This window comes from Leucopleurus acutus, assembly GCF_964270905.1.
Source record: "Leucopleurus acutus genome assembly, chromosome: 8".
NCBI classification, from domain to species: domain Eukaryota; kingdom Metazoa; phylum Chordata; class Mammalia; order Artiodactyla; family Delphinidae; genus Leucopleurus; species Leucopleurus acutus.
In genome coordinates this window covers 86,239,038-86,255,111 of record NC_139151.1, presented here as the reverse complement: position 1 = coordinate 86,255,111, position 16,074 = coordinate 86,239,038, and the positions used below count along the sequence as shown (strand labels likewise).

Genomic DNA, 16,074 nt, shown 5'->3' with positions numbered 1-16,074 from the left:
TGATAATTATTTTCAGGTAACTCTGGCAGCCAGCGGAAAGTCAGCCGACTGCAGTGTTGAAGAAGAACCTTGGAAACGTGAAAAATAAGGATATGACTGTCAGCAAATTCTTGAATAAACTCCCCAGCGTATCTTATGGTAAAAGAGGATATAAACAAGCTTTCTTTAAAAAGAAAAAAAAATATTTCTATGTTTACTTAATCTGTTAGCTGAGGCTTAGAGGATCTTTTGTGAGTCAGTGATAGGCACGGTGCTGTGTCTTTGCCAAATAATGCTTGGTAACCATCTAATTTTCTCACTTGTATTATTGTTTGAATGGATGCCGCTGGAGGAATCAGTTTGAATTGAAGACGCGTTCTTGCCAGCTTCCCTTTTCTCTCAAGATGCAGAACCGTGGATGGTCTCTTCCCAGGGGACACGACTAAAGCCGTGTGGCACATTCCAGGGATTTGGATTAATGAGCAGACAGTCAGTGTGTTACTCCTTCCAATGTTCTCCATGCTTCACCTTGTAACACACAAGAGATTCTGTTAGAAGCCTTTGGAAGTAAATCCCCTTAAATGTCTTGTAGCGTATGTCCTTGTGTTGATTAAAACAAAGTACCCATCTTAAGGTACAATTTCTCTTCCGTATATGCTTTAAGTTAAATGGCTAAATGTTTCAAAGACAGTCATAGTGGGAGCCGTATCTTAAAGGTAGCCGGTTACGGAACCCACTGAGTCTCTGCTCTACCCCATCTAGTTTATGGGAATAATTGTTGAATTTCAAAGTAGGTTTCATCATTTGTTCTAAATTTGATAAGGGATTAGGATGTAATTTACATATAACTTCTGTATATATTGACAAAAGTAAGAGAGCACAGTCAGCATAAATTTTAACCAGATTCAAAGATTCAAATTTGTTTGTGTTTCGTTTGCATCACCTGGCATAGTGACATCAAGTGAGATTATTTTATCTAGGCTTCAGTGTCTTTGTTTCGTTCATACAATTCTTATTTGGGTCTCTACCAAAAAAAGACGTTCTTAATCCCCAACTTATTTCAGTCATGTTCTCATCAGACTAGAAGGCTTAATCATTTTACTGTCCTCACAGATGGAGGGTAGTCGGGTTGGCTGTGCCTCTTTTAATACTAATCTCATGATAAAAACAAAACCAAAACACTGTTAGTTATCTAATATGCAGAAAGCTTTTTGTTATATTATATCACAGCACCTAAAACCAGTTACAGGACACAGCTGGAAGCAGAGCCCATCTTTTCCCCCAGTCTTCTCTGTGGAAAGGAACAGAAAACAAACATAGGTGCAAAATCCTGTAAAGGTGACATTCTTATGGCAAAGTCAAGGTAGCCTTGAACCATGAAGTAGGAACAAAGGATGGCTCAACAGGACTTCACAGATGGAATCTTCTCAAGGCTGTGGAAGTCTGAGGGAATACATAATATAATTGGAATAGCCCAGTCGGTGCCTTGCATGCTGTAGGCACTTCCAAGCTACATTTTTCAACATTTTCTGTTGAATAACCCACAGTATTTTCCTAAGGTTGCTGGCTTTAGGAGTTTGCTGAGGACTTGAACATGAATCATTGAGAAATAAGCACATTTGACGTGTGTAGAACCTTGGTCCAATGTGAGGGTAAGGTGTTTATCTGCTGCAGCAGATGGATGCTGAGATATTCAGGAAGAGTCATAGAGTCCAGATTTTCTTAGGAGAGGGTGTTTATGGACATACATGCCCTTTAGTACCCTCTCCTTGTGACTTTTCTCTTCCAAATCAGATACCTTTGGAACACACAAGAGACATGAGATTCTAGTAGTTCTGTCTCTTAAGCTCTAGTGGTTTTTTTGGGGGGGGAGATAAGAATCAGTGTTGAGCAGTATTAAGTAGTTTTTGCTTTTTTTTTTTTTTAAATACATTTGTCTTCATTTTCATTAGATGGACAGTTAAGAGGGTGGCCAAGGGCATGCTGAAATGTAGTAGTGGAAAATGCGTGCTTTACAGCAGATGTTGTGGGTCAAAGGGACAGTTCCTGGGTTTAACTGTGAAGCTGTTAAGGATCATCGTTAAGTGGTGCTCCCAAGAGCTTTTTTATGGGGAGGAGAAGGATTTAGGCAAGGCATCTAGGAGCCTGTGGTTTTGCTGTTTAACGCCAGCTTAGCACTTTTACACACTGGCATGTTACTCAAAGGAGTGGTCTCAGGATCGTCTTCCGAAGACTCAGCCTAAAAGTCTTCCCTGTTTGTTTGTCTTCAGCTTTTTTCTAGTTATCGAGTTAACCTACAAATATATAAGGGGACAGCGTGTTCAGAAGAAACTAGGTGCACAGCTTAGCAAAGCAGGTTTTTCAGGTTTGAAACTAGGCAATAAGTTTCATGAGAATATACTTAGGAAATCAGTTCATCTGGAAGTTCAACAAATCAGTAAAAATAAGCAATGTCTCAAATTCAGGACTAGCCTGAAAACCCAGGATGTATGTAGAGCTGACGTGTGACTGTGTCCTCTGTGTTTTTTAGGCCTCATTCATTCTTCTCCTGCCATACCCACTGGGGTTTTCCTTGCCCAGCATATGTGCCATAAACAGAACAAGTAGATCCAGAATATACCTCTAACAGCCATTTTCTAAACAGGATATTATAGCCTGTCCGTTATACGCATAGATTTATTTTAATAGGTCCAACACAAATATGAATGCTTGTAACAGTCCATTAATGTTTGACCATGCATAAATGTTATACTTGTATTCAGACGTGGCAGGCCAGATACATACACTGCATCCCTTAGGTTCTGTTAAGTCAGGGCTTTGGCAACACCGTTTTTTATGAACTCATTCACTATTTTTAGGAATCAGAATTGTCAGGAGAAAACCAACGAGGTAGACTTTTATTCTCTCCTTTCTCATTTATGTCCTTTGGGAAACCCAAGTGGAGTCATCATTTGATTACCTACTACAATTCAATGAATCAAGTCCTATCAGTGAAAAGAATCACACTCAAGGCAAAGCTTTACCTTAGCTCTTTGAGGATGTGCCTCCCATGCAGAGAGCATCAGACAATCAAGGCAGTCATCTAAATCACGCAGATCTTCAATATAAAACTTCAGATGATGAGTTTTGAGCCAGGTAGCTGTCAGGTTTGATTCTTCACTTCCTATTGTGTGTGGAAACACAACCTAGAGCCTCATTGCCTGCAGAAGTGGCCATGTTCCATAAAATATAAATATTTACTTCTCTTTAACTACTCATTAGCTTTGGGTGTTCAGGAAAGTCTAAAGAAAGGTTGCCAAAATGCCTAGCTTTTGGATTTGAACTGGTGGAAGCTGAGAAAGGCTTCGGGTAAATTCAGATTATGGGGAGATGTACTCCTGGTAGGTAAGGTGAGGAATCCCAACGACCGGTTGAATAGAGGGTCTCAGGTCATTTCCACTCGCGCACAGAGAAATATGTCATTTGCAAGTTTATATCTAGTCAAGAAGCCCCTTTGGAGTTGGATAACTCACCTACTGGATCCCCAGAAGGAAACCCAAGCCTGCCATGCTTTTGCAAATACCACACTTCCCTTTGTTCCCAATAGCAAAAGTTATGGTACAATATTTCACTTTTGTCTGAATCAAGGGTTCTGTCTGTGCTATATTTTCCATGCAAAGAAGGTCAGAGGATTAAGGCAATCATGTAGCTAATACAGATCTCCATGATCTGAACCAAGTAGCTATTAGAAATATGGCAATGAATCCAAATAGGTACCCACATGCTCAGAGAGAATTCTCCATAGTTCAGACTCTTGATAAACAAGCCTCAGCAGCTCTTGCCTGGTGTGATGACTAAATGCTCAGCAGTTACACCCAATGGAGGTGGCTCTTCCCACTTCGCTGCTCTTCAGTGCCTGGGGCCATACAATTGTGTGGGTTGCTGGTTTGGCTTTGCTTATTCTCCAAATAAATTCACTCCAAGCCAAGAAAAAGGAACAAATGGGATTTTTCAATTATTGTAATACTTGCTCTTTAAATAAGATATGACCGTCTAGGGGCCTAAAAAGATTAAGTTTAAAAACAAAAGGCTTGAAGGAATTCTGAAGTGAGAGTTTTGTAAATCTAGTTGTCAGAGAAGATAAATGGTCTCAGTATCTGGTAATTTCTGGCTAAAACCGAGAAGGACCGCTGAGTGCCAAGCCAGGGACGTTGCCTTGTAGACAGATTTGTCTCCTTGGATGGAGTGAGTTCAAAGCTGTCCAGGCATCAGTTGCTTATGATTTTTCTGAAAAGAAAACCCAATTTCCACTCTTCCTTCTCCTCCCTTCTTATTCCAACCATCATTATTGCTGCTTAAGAGACAGTTTAGTAAATGACCATCCAAGTTAGCGCGAGGGTCGGTTTTAGAATAGATGACAGGGAATCTTAACTGAGTAGTGTCTTATTTCACCGCACAGCACAGCTAATTCAGGGAATGACATAGAGGTGAGGAGAAATAATGCAGTTGGGTGGAGAAACTTTTGACTTAGACTCTGCCCATTTTTATTCATATAACTTACACAAGTCACTTTACACACAAGCTCCACTGAAGAAAAAAAAAGTGAAGTGCTGGATTAAATGATTAAAACCCCCATCCAGCCCTGTGAAACCACCATATAATGATCTCTACTTTAATTTCTTCTTTCATAAGAGGCTTACTGCTATAACACATTAGCTATTTATATTGTAGGTCAGAGGGGCCCACAACAATGAATAATCAATTTGGATTTTTCTCATCCCCTTTGGGGGAAATTAGATTCAAGCCTCTCTCTTCATCTGAAGTTTTACAACAAGCTTGGAAGACGGCCGTGTTCATCCACAGTTTGGTATTTGGGGATACAAACAAAGCTCCTTTTATAAAACTGGCCTTTGCCTAAGGCACTGTCCTAATAGAAGTAGCCATTCAGCTCAGGGAAGAATGCTGCCAGAGTCATCATGAGGGGCCAGGGTGAGCCTATGGCCTCCCTCAAGGTCTTGCATCGTTCCTCTTGCGGCAACAGGGCCCACCCCGAATACCCTAAACACACAGTTTCCTCCAAACAGTCCTAATTGCCGACCCAGTATGGGAATTTGGGAGCATCTGGTAAATCAACTTGAACACTCATGAAACTGGTGGAAGACTCACACAAAAACAGCGACTGTCTGTAAAATATTCCCTCTCCACTGGTACGCAGACACGTACATCCATGCACAGGGTGGGCCCGGGCCAACTCCTTTCTCTGGAGAGGTATGCAGAGATATTTGGTTGAGTTCATTTTCAAAGTTTCCTCTTGGTTTGCTATTACTGTGGGCGTCACATCACAGGTGGAGAAGGTCTATCTTACAAGAATAGACTTGTATTGGTGATCATTGCCTTTTTCAATGCCCAGAGTTTCTAGGCTGGATAAAATGCGTGGTCTGTCTGCAAGGTGCATGTGACTGGCCATGGCCTTTGAACAATCTCTTGCACGTTCTGGTACTGCTTCAGTGGGCCACGTTTGCATCCTTGCTCTTTGTCCAAACTTCTGCTAAATACGCAATACATTTGGTATTATTGTTTCGTGAGCACCTTTATTGCCAGAGAAGACTTCAGCTCTGTAGATGTGGAGCAGAGGGATGTAAAGCTAGTACTAAAAGGATTGAGTTAGTGTTTGTTTGTTCGTTTAAACTTTTAGTGCAGAAGACCTGACACTAGAGCATCAAGAAAAAGATATTTCTTAACGGATCCATATAAGAATGTATGGAAAAGTAAGAGAAGCCCTCAAGTTCTTCTTTCATTCACTCTAAATAATATCCTGAGTAATTACTGATCAGCTTTTTTTTTCCTTTATTTTTCCATGTCCAGCTTTGCCTCACCTTCTTACTTCTGGTGCAAATATCCATTTTGATATTTTTTGAAGTCCTTCTGATTATTATACAGGGCCCTTTTGTGCTGAGGATAAAACCTGCTACTGGAACAGATCCCTCTACCTTGCAGTCAGCAGTTGACCTAGAGCCTGGGTAGCAACAGGTCTCCAGTTCCTCCGGAGACACCTCCCATCCCTGGGTGAGTGTTGGAACGTAACAGCTGACTGTGACCCTTGTCATCGTTCCCTGTGGGGATGGGGACGATGCAGCAGGAGACTCGCTCCTTCTGGGGCTCCGTTTCTTCTCATGGCAACCATTTAGCTGCCTAGAAACAGCCTGCTGCCTTCGGTAGGAAAGAGATGCACACACTAGCCAAGGAAGTTAGTCTAGCATATCTCTGAGTTTTCGCCTCCACGGAGCAAATTCTCTGAAGTGTATGATCAGAACGCTGGCACTGTGGTTGCTCACTTCTCCAGGAGAGTTATTCTCCTTACTAGGAACTCATCCTTTGGCATCCAGATCTTTCCATAAATGACCTTCACTCCTTCCCTTCCTCCTTCCCCTGGGAAACCTCAGCATTGCATTTCCATGTTGCACAAGACAGATCAGGTTATCTGGTCACTACAGAGATTTGTATATAAAAAACTACTTTTGTGAGGATTTTTGTATATCGTTTTTCTATTTGTTTTCTATGGCTTGAGGAGAGAGCTGGCAAACTGTGAATCTAATTTGGTCTTGCTGCCCATGGATATATTTTGGCTTCCTGGTAAAAATCTATGTTACCAGGGACAACATATTGCCCTCTGATCAGTGTTGCATCCACCCCCAAATTCCTCCAGTCCAACCTTATATTCTTTTTTAAACAAATCCGTGGGCTTCTTTGCTATTATTTATAAAGAGCATGAGAAAACATATTTAGAGTCCTGGATATTATATGGTTAATATTGATTTAGCCTTTAATGATGTTATAGGTTTGTATCTATTCTTCATAAACCATAAAGAACTCAGTGTAGACTGAATTGATCTATTTAGTATCTGTAATTTTGCAGACAGATATCTTCTTATGGTATTTTCTATATAACCACATACGTAGAATTACAACTAATTAGAGCACAAGACGTTTCTACAGCAATTTAGAGCTGTCAGTTGTTTCCTGAGCATACAGCCACATTTGAAATATTTAAGAACCCAGTCCTTTGCGATGCAATGAACAAAATGACCCTTAAGAACAAGGAGTCACTTCAGTCCCTTAGCTGGTTAGGATATGCATTTAAACGATTAGTCTTTTGAACTCACGGAATGGTGCTGACTCCTTATTATTATTTTTTTTAATTAATTCATTTATTTATTTTTGGCTGCGTTGGGTCTTCATTGCTGGGCTTTCTCGAGTTGCCATGAGCGGGGGCTACTCTTTGTCACGGTGTGCGGGCTTCTCATTGTGGTGGCTTCTTTTGTTGTGGAGCGCTGGCTCTAGGCGCACAGGCTTCAGTAGTTGTGGCATGCGGGCTTCAGTAGTTGTGGCTCGCGGGCTCTAGAGCGCAGGCTCAGTAGTTGTGGCGCACGGGTTTAGTTGCTCTGCGGCGTGTGGGATCTTCCCAGACCAGGGATCGAACCCGTGTCCCCTGCATTGGCAGGCGGATTCTTAACCACTGCACCACCAGGGAAGTCCCCTGACTCCTTATTTTTGACACCAGGCCTTGTTTTTCCAGGTAAGCATCCTAATTTTGCTTTTCTCCAAGAAAATGAGAAATAAGGTGATAATAGTTGGATCATTTCTATGTCAGAATCTCCCATGTCTTCCTAATAATTTACGTGAAAATTGGCTTAGGAAAACTTTGGATAGAGAGATTGAGGGTGAGTGCAAGGAAGCAAATCAGGACAGATTTGTCGCAGTTCGTTCTTGCCAAGCAAATTGGTAGTAAATGTCACATTGTTATGTGAATTGAGCACATATTTTTAAGGAAAAAAAATACTGGTACCAGCTCTGAAGCAATACTCCATCACTGGGGCTTAGAGTCACATAGAAATTGTTTAGAAGCAGCCCAGGTAGATTCTGTCCTCAGGTGAGTAACAATCTATGTAAATTTCCCCAAAAGGCAAATCAATAACTACTGCAAAGACAAGGGAGGGTCTTCCTTCCACCAAACACACTTTCTGATATGGTTGTAGGGCTAGTATTTTTGCTATGTTTTAGGAAAATAGTTACATAGAAAGTGTACCGGTGTGTATTTGAACCCACTCCTCATTAAGCAAACAGATTAGATGTGCCCTCAACTGGCAACGACTGTATCTGTGATTTTCAAGTACAGATAGCTGTCAAGCATGAAGTTCTTGTGTGTACACAGTAACACTTGGCTCACGCATGAAGAACAGTGCCTATGCACTTTGTGTAGCTATAATGTAGGTATCTATGTGTAATTTCAGTGAAATGGTATATAGATGTATTGTAATTTAATTTAAATGTTATTTTTGGCCGTTCATCTAAGTGCAGTAGACATGTTGATTGTTGTTTTGAAAACCCTTCTTTTCCTTCCTAGATAACTAGTAGTGAATAATTTTTCCTCTTTCTTAAAGTGACTTGGGAATGTATATCAGTGAAGAACTTATCTATGAATCCTTTGTACCGATGATTGTTTGAAAGTCTGTGTGTGTCCAGTATCTTTGTAAATGTGCAATTCGGGGCAAAGGAGGGTTGGGTATGTGTCGTGATTCTTAGTGAAAGGGCATCTGAAGTCTATGTAGTGCCCAATGAGTGCAACTGTGGAACTTTTGATTATCTAGGCTTAGGTAGATTTAGAATGAGGACATTTATCTCCAGCCCTCCTTCACTTGACGGATTGGGCTCACAGAGACAAAAGGCTCGTCTCCTTCTCAGCATGAGCATGTTAGCATTATATCCTTAGGAAAAGGTCTGTCTCTTTGGTTGCCAAATACTGACCATGATGCTCATGACTTAAAGGTTCTGAAGAGCCTCGTCCTCCTTGGTTTCTTGAGTCACGGTGTAGGAAAGACATTCACTGACTAACTGCCGTGTAGGCAAAACCCCACAAAAGCACACTTCTGGTAGTAAATTGCACAGTTGTCTCTAGAAAGATAAGAGAAGCACAAGGATGGTCAGTGTACAGCTTTGGGGTTGCAAAAGAAAAAAAAACAACTGGTGAAGCACAGATCCCACATATGTGAAGGGAGTAGGACCTCTACCTAGTAGGCTTTGTGTGTGTGTTTCAGGCAGTGGAAGAGGAGGTTCAATGCAATTATATACCTGCCTCCAAAACACACATCCTGTCTAATTATCACTAAATGGAATGCTGTGGGGTCTATAGTTCCTGTAACCCCTTTTTCCTCTGTAAGGACAGAGAAGGATGGCCATGTGCAGCTGGGAACACTGAGTGCCCCTCTCTTTTCACAAGAGGAGTGAAGCTTGAGAGATCCTCTGAGGGCACAAAGCACGTTAATTTTCAGTGTCTTCTCCAATGATTGGAGTGAAGGAATGTAAATGGGAACAGGCACATTTTTTTTTCCTGAAAATGTGGCTTCTTCAACTCCCGTCAAATTCAGGATGAAACCTTACCGAAAGAAAGCTAACCTTTAGGCGGGATTCCCTTCGAAGATTCTTTTTGTGTCCAGAATGAAAGATAAGAATAATTGTTTCCCTCACATAGCACATAGTGTTTAAAGACTAATGAATGAAAAAAGATAAAAACTTCAACTAATTTTGGGGGTATTTCTTACATATGGTTCTAGGAAAGGCCTTGCTGGCAAAGCACACTTTGGGTAGTTGAAGTATTTTGTTCTCACCTTTAGTTTTCTAAGCTTTCTGACCATGTGGACTGATTGCTGTAACATTACATGTGTACAATAACTGCATATTCTTTATATACGGGAAATAATCTGTAAATCCAATACTTCACTAAGTGTTTTAACTTTTATGTATATATCTCTCATCAGTAAATGTGGATTCCAATTTCTCTTGGTTGTTGCCTCTCCTTCAACTCCAATTTTAAACGAGTGTTGGTTACATGGTGTCTCCAGTGCTCCTTTTGGAGAAGTTTGTGGATCAAAACCTACAGTGTCTAAATGAATATTTTCTAGGAAGCCTAAATATATGGTGGAATCACATCTTATGCTATAAGGTTATGAGTTGGGGCTTCCCTGGTGGCGCAGTGGTTGCGAGTCCGCCTGCCGATGCAGGGGACGTGGGTTCGTGCCCCGGTCCGGGAAGATCCCACATGCCGCGGAGCGGCTGGGCCCGTGAGCCATGGCCGCTGAGCCTGCGCGTCCGGAGCCTGTGCTCCGCAACGGGAGAGGCCACAACAGTGAGAGGCCCGCGTACCGCAAAAAAAAAAAAAAAAAGTTATGAGTTGGATAAAAATGGTGTATAATCAAAATTATCCTTGTGAACAGCCAGTATGTGTTATCCCCCAAATCTCAGGAGCCTAAAGCAACTGAGGTTGATTTCCTGCTCATGTGATATGTCCATCATAGTTTGACTGGGGGACTCTGTTCCACGCCGTCCTCTCTGGGGGGGTCTGAGGGAGACCCTTCCCCCTTATGCTTCTGCACTTGCCAAACGCAGGAATAAGAGAACATGGCACATCTTACACTGCCTCCTAAAGCTTCCTTCCGAGTGTTGTATGCCTCACTTGTGCTCATTTATCAAAGGCCAGAACTAGTCACATGGCTCTACCTAACTTCAGAGAGACAGGAAAGTGCAACCTTACCAGATGCCCAGGCGTAAAACTGGAAAGAGTTGATGAACAGCTCTAATGACTATTAGGCCGTCAAAAATTCCTTAAATCATTCATAAAGGATAGTATACAAACATATAGTCTTTCCATTTGTCCAACACAGCAAGTTTTTCTCTAGTATTGAGAAAATCATTGCTATGGAAGTAAGTGACGAGCATTTAGCAGTCACGTTGTAGAAATAAAATGCATGGTCTTCAAAAGTAGGATCACAGTCAGCGTAAGATTTTCATGCAGTGAAAGGTGTATATTACAGGAAAGGAGCCCCACTGAGAGAGTGACAGGTTTTCTGTTCGCGCTGCAGGGCACCCGCATATTGAATAGAATGGCTTGGATTAGTTGAATTGTTCTCTCTGGTTGTTTTTTGGGAGGAAAGGAAGCAAATATTTGATTTTAACTAAATAAAATACATGTATGTGATACATCACAATTTCTTTCACCAGTGTCAGCAATTTATGTAAATTGTTGGTGAAAATGGACGCTTCCTTTGAAAAGGCACTTTTCCTTATCCCTTTGGAGTCAAGCGTACATCACACCCACATTCAAAATGTTATTAAAATCTTATTTACAGAAAATATGCTCGTCGGTGAGTTTCTGGGCTGCCATTTGGTCTTAAAGTAGCAAAGAGCCACAAATCAGAGTCAAGGGAAACTTAATACATTCGTATGGATACAATTTGATCATTATCAACTACTTCTTCAAAAGAGGACACAGGCCAAGAGAAGCTTGACTTTGCTTGTTCAGGGAGTATGATCCCCGTGTTCTAATTTCTTACCCTGTCTTCTGGAACAGAGGTGTTTAATCCACCCACTGTCATGCAAGGCCACTTGTATGTTGCTTCAACTTAAAGAAGAAGAAGAAGAAAAAGGGGAAGAAGAAAAATTACTATTATTTTGGGGGTGAGAATGGAAGGAGGAATTGTAGACTAGGAACCAGTAGGCAAGAGTTCTGATCTTTGCACAGTCACTAAAGAGTTGTGCAAATGTGGTCAAGTCCCTTTGCAATTTGGAAGTCATTTTGACATATGTAAAATTAGGGGTTTGAAGTCGATAATTTCTAAACTTTTGAACTCTGAAATTTGAATTCCATCAGCTGGGTAAGTCATCATGACTACAGATAGTTTTATTTTTTAATCTGATTATTTTAACGTCATATACATACAAAAGAATATATGTAACCTACATCTAAGTCATGATGCCACATGATATAGAATCATACGAATCTATTAGCCAGTGGGAAAATTAAAGCATCACCAATAACTTCCCTTGACCTTTGTACTCCTTCCTTATCCCATTAAGCTGCTTTACTCCCCAGGGGAAACTGCTATGGGAATTTTGTGTTTATCATTCTTCTGCTTTAAAAAATATTTTTATCTCACACACATGCATGACTCCACAAGCTTTGCTTATTACTGAGCTTTATAAAAAAGGGTATCGTACCGCATGTGGTCTTTTCCAACATGTCTCTTTTCTACCTAATGTGTTTCTCAGTTCATTCATGTTGTTACAAGTAGCTGTGGTTCATTCATTTTCACGGCCGTATAATTACATAGTATGTGAAATGTGCCACACTTTGGTTATTCACTTTCCTGCCAGTGGACATTTGCCTCATTCCCGGTTGTCTTCAGATGTCAAATAGTGCTGCTGTGAACGTTTTTATATGTTTCCTGGGCATTGCTCCTAGATGCAATAAAAAAAATTATGTATTTGTGCGTCTGTGTATCTCTCTGTGTATGTGTGTGTGTGCACATGACTGAAAAGTTCCTATTCAACTCTTCTACCTATTTGTCCATGGCTCCTTCAGTGGGCCCACTTGTGGACACTGTTGGACAGCCTGCTGATCCACACGCTGCTGGCTGTTTAATGGAGTCCATCTCTCTAGCAGGAACACAGAGCATTTTTAAAAGGGGAATTTAAATTGAAAGCTGAAGCCTTCTTTCCTCAGGCTCACATGGTACGGCCTTTGAGTATAGCTCTGACGGTAGCCAGAGAGGATCTGCTAAGTCTTTGACCTCTTCTTTAACCAACAATGCGCTGGGCCCAGCAACTCTACCCAGCATCAGCAGGTTGTTTGCTATGATGCAAAGAGTAGTTTGACGGAAGAAGTTACAGGAAGTCACAAGAAATCTCTCCACCTACCCCAAGAACCACTAGTAGCCCCATTAGCTACACTCCCTTCCCCCCGCAATGGAAGATTATAGAAACGTAAAGGGTAGTGTCTCTGCAAAGGAAGAGCTCTGTGGCTGCCACCTAAGGCATGAAACCTTCTGGCACCTCTACTTCTAGGCATAGTGACATAAACAGGAAGCCAGGACTCTGTACTTCAAAGAACCACAGGTGACAGAAGGTTCAGGCACCTCCAAGGAAACTTTCATGAGGTGCTCTCCCCGCTCGTTACCTCTCAGCCCAGACAGGAAGGCATGGGTGGAGATGCCCACACAGTTGACCTGGGCCCTGCCAGAAGAGAGGACTGTGGAGTCCCTGGAAAATACTACTTTCCTTCCTGGTAATTTTTTAAGTTTCGTTTATTCATCGTCCTACTGAGGCGGTGAGAGGCCATCTTTAATTCTCTTGTCATTATAAGAAAAACTGAGACACAGAGGCTGAAATTCAGGAGTGTTAGTTGGGTCCACACTGCTTGTCCAAAAACAGTATAAGGAGAATAAAGCCATCCAATATGAATACTGTTTTTACTCTCAAACATTTAAAAGCAATGACTTTAAATTCTTCTGAATTCCAGAGAGCAGACAAATAAAACGTTATTGCATTCCTCCAATGCACTTGATTGGGTCAGAATGAATATGAAAAACCCCGAGATCTATTTTTGTCTGTGATTTGAGGTAATCAGATTTTAGCCTTCCAAATATTGTCTGGAAAAATCTAGAGGCCTCCAGTGAAGGAAAAAAAAGGCAAATATATAGAGCTGCTGTTGTCTGAGGTATACTCGTTTTGTTGCATGACCTGGCTCTCCTGGAATTCTCCAACGCCTTCTGTCACTTCTCAGATGTTTTCCAGGCCTGGATAACATACTGCTCACAGAGGGAGGGGCCGTGGAATTTCCAAATTGTCTTCATCTGAGTGAAAAGTTCAGCTGGAATGGTTGCTTACCCTCCTGATCCCAGACTTTCCTCTCATCTTGGTGAGGAGGATGGAGATCATTCTAGACTGTAAGACCGGAAAGGACCTCAGAGGGCAAGTATTTGAAGTTTAGCCATGCCTTTTTGCAGATGAGGGAATTGGTACCATAATTTAAAATGAATTAGCGGCAATACAGTGGCAAACCAAGGTTAAATCCTGGTTCTGTATCTTTCCTAGCTATAGACCATTGGCGTGTTTATGTAGCCTCACTTTCCTCATCTGTGAAATGGGGCTAATCATGCCTATGCTATAGGGGCTTTAATAGAGAACATCCATAAGGTAGTTAGCACAGTACTTGGCACATAGTAAATGTTCAATCAGTGATAGCTATCGTCATCATCACTATCATCATCCTTAGCATTATCAGTCCCAATCTCTTAGTGACTAAGCTGGAGGAAGCCTGGCTTCCTCTTTCCCAATTTGGGCTCTTTTACAGCCATATCACATGGACTCTAGTCTATAACCCAGGGCTCAGCTGGCCTTCCAAACATCTGAGCTTTGTTGCTGGACCATGACCTCTCCTGAACCGGCCTGGGATAATCTTTTCTTTACTCCTAGAGAAGCTTCATGAACGTTATAAGCCTGTACAGTTGGGTGTTCCAGGTGCCCCTCTACTCTTTCTTCTGTTACTTGCCAAAGCTCTGATCCGTGGCAGTGACGGAAGGCACTGGATTTCTTCGGGGACAGGAAGCAAATCTCAGCCTGGCCAAACTGGCCTCTCACTGGGATGGGAGCCTGAGCTGGCTCTTCCAACGGGAAAAGAAACAGGACATCCAGAAATGAAGCAATCCTTTTCTTCACTGGAGAAGTCCCTCGAGGAGTCCTTAGCTCAGAGTGTTGCAAGTACTAGTAGAGAGAAATGTCATGAGAAAGGCTGCTTCTATGGAATGTGGCCAACCCAACAGGGCCCTCCAGAACTCTCCTGGCTGAGTCTATTCCCAGCAGCTTCCCTTCCCATCATCGTTTTCTCCTTTGCCCTGTCTTCTCTCCTGAATGACATTCCTGTTCTCTCTCAACAGTTTCAAGAACAGAACTTGGGAGAAACTTTTTGCAGCCTTTTGGTTTGGGGAACTCATCCATTGCTCTGCTAGCATCATCTCAAAATGACACCCCTCTACAGCTTTCAGCAGCTGCAGGGCACGGCCACAATCTTAGGAGCCTGAGAGTTATGATTAATAGCAGCTCTTGTCATAGGTAGCATCCCTAGAAGCAGAATCTTGGACAAGATTCAAGTTCACATGATTTTTTTGAGGGAGTACTTCTCAGAAAATGCAGTAAGGACGTGAGGGTAGCAGGAGACGGAAGGGAAAGAACAGAGCAAGGAGATAGCTTCAGGGAAAGTCTAACTTTAAGTTGTCTCCCCTTGAGGAAAGGAGACTTGTCTTTGGCACCCATATCAGTCAGTCATTGACTGTGGGCCACTTAGGGGTTGCAGGCAGAACCTCCAGGGTAAGGCAGATCCCATTTGCAGAGAGTCATTCTCTAGAGAAGGGGGCAGCTGTGAGCTGTTAGCTTTGACACAGCAGTTACGGAGTGGGTGCACCAACCTCAGAAGGAGAGCTGGGCAGTGTACCAATGGCATCTACTACAGCTTTCCTCCCACACGTACCTACCACATGGCAGGCTCTTGTATACCTTAGGTCTTTTAGTTCTCACAAAAATTCTGTGAGGCAGGTGCTATCACCCTCCCTATTTTACAGGTACTGAGATTCAGAAAGACCTCAGAAGAATTTGGCCTGGAGGTCTTTCCAGTTTCAATGCCTCCCACTATACTGGCTCCATTTCCCCAAATAACCCAGCAGAGTATATTGCCACAGCGTCCATTTTTAAATGGCATTTGAACCTCTGTACAATACTCCTCAATGTCTAATCTGGAAGCCTAATTATGCATAAGACTTTTGGCCATTCAGAGAGGATTGGTCACGCTTGTCACACCATGAGGTCCTGCATCACCCACTTAACTGTTCCCTGGAGTCATGAAACACATGTTTGGTAAAGAGAAGATCTCAAAGGATACCTGGAGCCCTAAGGTACACCTGTAATAGCTGGCCCAGCTCATCAGAACATATTCTCTTCCCTAAAGCATTTGCTAAGTCAACAGGCCAATGAGTGTCATCTTGAGTGTCAACTCTGATCAACTCTGAGAGTGGCGGGGATTCCCAGGTGTTATCTGTGCTCACTAGGAAAGAATCCCACTTGATTTTCAATGACTGCAAAAGAAGAGAGAAGAGGCTGTGATTTATGTTTTTCTTATATCTGCCATCCTTAATTGTAGCAGCCAGGATGAGTTGCACTGCAATGACAAACAACACCCAAGTCTCGGTGGCCTCAGCAAGATGAGTTTATCACGAGCTCAAACGTAGGTCT

The 16,074-nt window shown here is 42.2% G+C and overlaps 1 protein-coding gene across 2 annotated transcripts in view; it reads left to right on the top strand.

Annotated features, from left to right (window-relative positions):
• The window catches only part of SLC1A2 (solute carrier family 1 member 2), a 102,481-nt gene extending 92,497 nt beyond the window's left edge, over positions 1-9,984 (top strand). The window contains exons 12-13 of one of the 2 annotated variants that reach the window (XR_014326390.1): positions 17-138; positions 5,899-9,984. Coding sequence is in view for 1 of the 2 variants with exons in the window: in XM_082844945.1 (XP_082701071.1) it covers positions 17-88 (72 nt within the window). In the remaining variant the exon portion in view is untranslated. Of the gene's footprint in view, positions 1-16; positions 2,440-5,898 lie in introns of those variants that run through there. The other variant, XM_082844945.1, reaches the window with a different exon arrangement.
• Positions 9,985-16,074: the final 6,090 nt, after the last annotated feature.